Raw genomic sequence first — 7,289 nt, forward strand, 5'->3', positions numbered from 1 at the left:
TTTTCTCAACCTTCAAATCGCTACTCAACCCTCAGCTGCCTCCTCCTCCATCCAGCCTTACTGCAGATACCCTCGCCTCATTTTTTACAAACAAAGTGGCGGCAATCAGCAGTCAATTCTCTACATGCCCACTCAACGCATCTGACTCAGATACCGCACTCCTACAACCTCTAGGGACTGCTGGAACATCTTTTTCAGCATTCACGCCTCTCTCCGAGAGTGAAGTGTCCAGACTCCTGACATGCAGCCGTCCTACCACATGCTCGCTGGACCCTATACCTACGAGCCTACTTCAGTCCATCAGCCCGACCATCGCTCCAGCTATCACACATGTGATCAATGCCTCGCTAACCTCCGGCACATTTCCAACAGCGTTCAAAATGGCCCGGGTAACACCATTACTTAAGAAAGCTTCTCTCAACCCTGCTCAAGTCGAGAACTACCGCCCTGTCTCACTACTGCCTTTCCTATCCAAAGGCATTGAACGAGCAGTCTCCAAACAGGTCTCTGACTTCCTTTCACAGAACAACCTTCTGGATCCAAATCAGTCTGGGTTCAAAAGCGGCCACTCTACCGAAACGGCTCTGCTGTCTGTAACAGAAGCCTTAAAAGAAGCCAGGGCGACCGCTCGGTCATCAGTACTCATTCTGCTTGACTTATCGGCTGCCTTTGACACGGTTAATCACTGTATCCTTCTCTCTATACTCGCTGACATGGGAATCTCCGGTTCTGCTCTCTCCTGGTTTGAATCCTACCTCACAGGACGCTCGTTTAACGTATCATGGCTTGGTCAGCTATCCGCACCTCACCATCTCACCACAGGGGTCCCCCAGGGCTCAGTGCTGGGCCCCCTCCTCTTTGCTATCTACACCACCTCCTTGGGACAGATTATCCGTTCGCACGGCTTCTCATACCACTGCTATGCAGACGACACACAGCTCTATCTGTCCTTTCCACCTGACGAACCCCTGGTTTCAGCACGGATCTCGGATTGCCTTTCAGACATAGCTACATGGATGAAGGCACACCACCTCCAGCTGAACCTCTCAAAGACTGAACTGCTGGTCATCCCAGCTAAACCTACCATACACCACGACATCAACATCAAATTTGACTCCCTGTCTGTTTCACCAACCAGGACTGCAAGAAATCTAGGAGTTGTTCTTGACAACCAACTAAACTTCTCAGATCATGTTGCCTCAGTCGCCCGGTCATGCCGTTTCGCACTCTACAACATACGGAAAATCAGGACTTACTTGACTCAAGATGCTACCCAACTTCTGGTTCAGGCAATAGTCATCTCACGACTCGACTACTGCAATGCCCTCCTGACAGGTCTCCCAGCCTGCGCAGTGAAACCACTTCAGATGATCCAGAACGCGGCGGTGCGCCTGGTCTACAACCAACCCAAAAGGGCACATGTTACCCCGCTGCTCATCCAGCTACACTGGCTACCTATGGCGGCCCGCATCAAATTCAAGTCTCTAACGCTTGCCTACAAAGTAGTCTCCGGTTCTGCTCCCACCTACTTGAATGCCCTCATACAGACTTACACTACCTCCAGACTGCTGCGCTCCTCTGACGAACGACGTCTAGCTCTACCACCGGTATGCTCAAGCCAATCCAAACTTTTCTCATCTGTTGTTCCTCGTTGGTGGAACACACTGCCAGTTCCTACAAGGGCAGGGACATCCTTTTCCACTTTCAAAAAACTCCTGAAGACCCAGCTCTTTAGAGAACATCTACTCTCATAGCAACACTTACAACAAGTCTTACTGATCCTAGCACTCACCAGCCGTTTTAAACTGACAAGTAACTGTTAAAAACAGCACTCACCGACGCACTTATTCTTACTGTACTCTAATGTTTTTTTAAACTGTCCTAAAATTGTGAGAATTGTTCTAAAACTTACTGTTTACCATGTTGTTAGTCGCTTTGGTTAAAAAGCGTCAGCCAAATGTAATGTAATGTAATGTAATGTAAAGTATGCATGTCTGTATGGATGTGTGTGTGTGTGTGTGTGGGGGGGGGGTAATCCAATCTGCTTATTGTAATTATAAGCTGTTTATTATTATTACTGTTGCTCCTGACAGTATTGATTTTCTGGATGTTTCCGTGAAAGCCCAGTTCCCTGACATCTCATCTGTTATAGGACGCTGAGGCTGAGTTAGCACTGTCAGGCGTCTGAGTGATGCTGAGTGTACCTGATGGAGAAAACATCACCTTCAGCCACACCTGAAGAACTGAAGATGTGTTGTTCTTTATGTGTGATGTCAGGGCAAGACATAATGATTGGAAGTGAGATCAAATGGAGATGAGAATGAAGGGAAAAAACGTACCCACACCAAACACCATGCCCTGACAGAAGCCATGCATTCTTAATGTGCACCTCTGTACCTTATGATGAACTTAAACTAGGTACAAGGCTCTCCACAGGACTGTTATAAAACCAGGTTTTTTAAAACAGACATTAGTAACATGTCAATCAGAAGTATAGATGTTTACAATGGTCAGGGTAAAATGCTTGGTGGTGTTTTAAGCCCCCACCGTCATCTTCAAGGCAGCGCTGTGGCAGTTGACTTCAAGGCACCTAACCCTAACCTTAACCCTAACTCTAGTGCCTTCCATGATGCCTGGAAGACGACATTAGGTTGTCGTTATGGTGCCTTTCTTGAATCATCATTAACGTTTGCACAACAGTTAGTTGTGTTTCTCAAAACAATTAGTGCAAACAGCTCCATATAGAGTATTACTTGCAAAAGTGAGTACTTTTCCTTAGCCTATGTCTCAAAAGCAAGTATTTATGCCAATTGCTTTTTTTATGCAATTTAAAAGTCCTTACGCCATTGTTTATGAACAAGATAGTCTGCTTTGTCATGTTTTCAATATGACAGTTTACTGTAAGTATTTTCTAATGAACAACGTGGAAAGCAGCATTACATTCTATGAGGCATGGCTATTTAAAAACTACAAAGTTACACATTATTGTGTGTGAAGGGGGTTGACTGCAAGAGAGTGAATATATCCAATCATGGAATGTGTGAGAAATGCATAATAAATCGTTTGACCTGATCTATCACTTATGTTATCACCCGATCTTATGTTCCTGTGGCCCTTGCACATCATATCAACCCCTCCCTGCAGATGCACTCTTCATAAAATTACTTTCAAATTCTAAAAAAAGGTTGTTAAACCTTAGAGGTGTTTTATTTTGAACATTTTTGTGTTTTTTATATAATACAGGAACAAAGGACCAGGGTACAGGCTAACACCTGCATGTGTTTTACCACCTTAGACAGGCAAGAGATGGTGTGTGTGTGCATGTGTGTGTATGTGTGTACATGTATGTCTATGGTTCTTTTCACACAGTCAACCTAGGGACTGAAACCTGAAGGACACTCTACATAGACCAGATGGCTTTTAAAGCTTCTCTAACCATGAGGAATGACAAGCTGCATATGTTATATAAGATCCTTTCCACCTCTGTACCTTACTGTAATCTAGCAATTCAGTGTATTGCTGAAAAACAGACATACTTACAGCATGCATTGGATTTGGTTCCTACGTCATTGTTGGGCATCCCAAAGTACTTGTCAAATAAGTGTGGCCATCCATTGTTGTCTCCTGTCAGACAAAGTAAAATACAGATATTACAAATGCATTCACTGGACAGTGGACTTTCATGAGCAATCTGTGGCAGACAACAAGGAAGCTTTTCAGGATTCACTTGACAGGATGGCAACAGCTTTTGTTGTCTAGACAGCAGTAATTGAGCATATCCGCACAATGCTCATCCACAGAACATGTTCTCAAAACAGTGAACAGGTAAAAGCAGAAATTACAGGGATATCCCGATGGCAAGAGTGTTGAGTTGAGTTGGTACAGGATATCCCAATGGCCAGTGTTGAGTGGAGTTGGTAAGGGATATCCCGAATGGCAAGAGTGTTGAGTGGAGTTGGTAAGGGATATCCTGAATGGCACGAGTGTTGAGTGGAGTTGGTAAGGGATATTCTGAATGGCAAGAGTGTTGAGTGGAGTTGGTAAGGGATATCCTGAATGGCACGAGTGTTAAGTGGAGTTTGTAAGGGATATCCTGAATGGCACGAGTGTTGAGTGGAGTTGGTAAGGGATATTCTGAATGGCAAGAGTGTTGAGTGGAGTTGGTAAGGGATATCCTGATGGCACGAGTGTTGAGTGGAGTTGGTAGGGGATATCCTGATGGCTGTGATCATCAGCTGCACTTGGTTTATGGCTGAATCACAGCCGTGGAGATGTCAGTAGTTGAGCTGTTGTACAAAACAATATGATTTAGGTGTTCTTAGGGTTGATAAAGCATATCCCCATGGCTGTTTTTGGCCTCAGCCCAAGGCTGAGTGCTGCAGGTCATCACAGCCATTGAGATATCCTTTTACTACAGATTACCTGAATCTGAAGTGTTTTTTCCCCCCATTTATTTTGGTTTTGCTGACACATTCTCTCTTCCCTTCAAAACTGTTCCAACCTACAGTTTCAATCTAAGACAATACCACACAACAAATACTGTCCTCTACAGCCAAGTAAAGTCAGAGAGGCCATTGAATTTTTTGTTTAAATGTAAAAAATGGAGGGTAACTGATCTTGAGATCAAAATTACACTGTTCTGAGCATGAAGAATTACAAAAAAGCTAACAAAACATTTGTTGTTTATTTTTCACAAAGCAGCATAATATTTCAAGAAGAGAAATCAGCAGAAGTACAATTATACAATAATTCACCAATTATTTTCTCACCAGTAGTTATTGATGAAATTTCTCAGAAAAAATAATAATTTGCCCACACATGTTTACACAGAGTGATGAATAACTCCACACTTTCTGAGATGCTCTTTTCATACCCAATCATGGTGCGAGTTAATCTAATTAGTTGTGAAATGTTCCTCCTTTTGTTATCTTTATCATTAGGCACGTTGCTGGTATTGGTTAAATTTACATTAATAGTTGTAAGTTGTTTCAAAATCCTGGAAAGACTGCATTTGGTCCATGTAGAGTTGTAGACATTCGAAGACTGTCAGATGCATGGTTCTGACATTCTGCTCTCTTGCTTTAAATTCATGGAATGGTGATGCTGCAAAATTCCATATCAATAGAAGTATATCAAATGCGGAGTGAGCGGGCCAGAATGATGTAAAATTATTCTGGCCCTGTAAAATTCCATATCAATAATATTAGTATATTAACTGTGGAATGAGCACCAGAGCGGGCCAGAGTTCAAGCGTAGTTACGCAAGGTAAGGTATTTCCGCTCATGGAACGGCCAAATGAATAAATCGTTTGACTACAGCTGAACACTGCTATCTGCAATTACAACATATAGAATAGAAGAGACTTACGAAATCTGAAACAGAGAGCAACAGAAAGTAAGAGAAAGAGAGGAGAGTATAGACAGATAAGAGAGAAAGAATGAGATTTGATCTGTTTCAGTGCCTCTTGCACTGAAGATCAAAAGTATTCCATATCCTAGAGTGGCATTCTCTCCCTGCAAATGCAGTCGAGACCTCAATTTCCTCAGAGCAAGCCAGAGTCTGTCCTGCTCTCCTCCTAAGACATCTGAGCTGCATTCAAACAGAGGTGAACATTAGAAACAAAAGTTTAGATTCAATTGTCTTGTTAACATTCCACAATTTTCCCATTTAGACAATCACATTTAGTCCAGTGTTCATGTTTGTTTGGCCTGTTTGTGTGTGCGCTTGTCTGCTATTTTAAACCCATTTGGGCATATACTGCCAGGCTGGAGCTGGAACGGAGTGACAGGCCAGACAACTTCTTGTGATCAAGATGAATGTCCTCAACGTGGGGCGCTAAACTTAACCTGTATCGCACCTCAGGGACAAAGTAGAGGTTGGGGCCATGTACTAGCATGAATGTTGCAAAATGATACATGATACAAGACTGCAAAAAAAGAGAAATGTATTAATTGACTTAATTTCGGCCACCATTTCCTTGGAAGTAGTCATTTTGTCCAGCATTTTGGAGCCATTACACATTTACTGTAGTAAGAAAAGGGAGTGTGGAGAGAGGTTTTTTATTTTTATTTAATTGATAGTGTGGGTCAAAAATGTGCACATTTTCTATATGCTGTGAGTTCGCACGTCGTGATGGAGCACTAAATTGCCAACGGTGGCACATTTCAAGTCAGGTGTGATTAATGTTTTCCCACAGCCACCTCAAAACATGACAGCAAACCTCAGCGTTGGCAGTCTGACCCTGAGGAATGAATTAACAGTGCACAACTCACAAGCATGCTCAAGCATATTCTACCCTTCTTGGAGTACTGATGCAACTCAAAACACCTCGCCCGGTTCATTTATACAATGCCATAGGCTTGCTGAAGCATTCCAATGGTCTCTGTCGCTGATTGATACAGATTGATTCTAGTAAACTTGGAGGTCACTGCTGCCATTGTGCATGCTAGTGGTCATGTGTAACACAGGTCCTGTTGTTTGTTGCGCTAAGTGACCTGAAATACTGACTCACAAATGTAACTGCCAGCACCTGCTGCTTGCACATGGCTATACCATTCATTCTTCATTCTTTCGCATCATGATGTAAAACTGTAACCCAGGTGCAAGGAAGCAAGGAATACTCTCATAGTATGAAGACATCATCACCATTCCATGTCTCGGTTGGCATTGTTATATTGCAGACAAGTGGCAAAAGATAGATTACAGTATAACTAGGGCTGTCAAGTGATTAAAAAAATAAGCTAATTAATTACATACTCTGTGATTCATTAATCAAAATGAATCGCATGCATCCATTTTTGCTATGAACATATTTAAAAAATATTGATATATAAAATGTGATATATAAAATGTGTTTGCTTAGATATAAAAAGTTTGTGTTAGAATTAAAGTGTGTTATGCTTTACATTACACAAAATGTAAAGACAGAATGTAAGAACATAATTTACCAGTTGTAAGAAACTGTTACTGTTGGCAACTGAGCAAAACAAAAAAGCAGAACCAATATTTCATGGTAAGACATAATACCAAACTTGGACATGTTCTGCCTGACTGAGAGGGGTATAAAAAGAGAACGGCCCCTTGTTCAGGGTTCTTGGTTCTTCTTTTTCCTTTTCATTTTTCTTTGGACCGAGCATTTAGCCTTTAGACTTAGACAGTTTTCATTCCTTGTATTTTTTGTTTGTATTTAATAAAAGTCCAAATCCTAACCTAACCTATTACAAACTCCTAACTTGATTAGGAGTTTGTAATAAGACCGTCTAGCGTTTTTTTCGTATTTTTCTGCCTCT

At 42.0% G+C, this 7,289-nt stretch overlaps 1 protein-coding gene across 1 annotated transcript in view; it reads right to left on the minus strand.

Moving 5' to 3' along the window:
* Nucleotides 1-7,289, minus strand: part of rxfp1 (relaxin family peptide receptor 1) — a 131,055-nt gene that overhangs the window by 71,149 nt on the left and 52,617 nt on the right. The window contains exon 3 of the mRNA XM_042062063.1: nt 3,541-3,624. Coding sequence (XP_041917997.1) covers nt 3,541-3,624 — 84 coding nt within the window. The remainder of the gene's footprint in view (nt 1-3,540; nt 3,625-7,289) is intronic.

The sequence above is a fragment of the Alosa sapidissima genome, chromosome 14, assembly GCF_018492685.1.
Source record: "Alosa sapidissima isolate fAloSap1 chromosome 14, fAloSap1.pri, whole genome shotgun sequence".
Lineage (NCBI taxonomy): Eukaryota > Metazoa > Chordata > Actinopteri > Clupeiformes > Clupeidae > Alosa > Alosa sapidissima.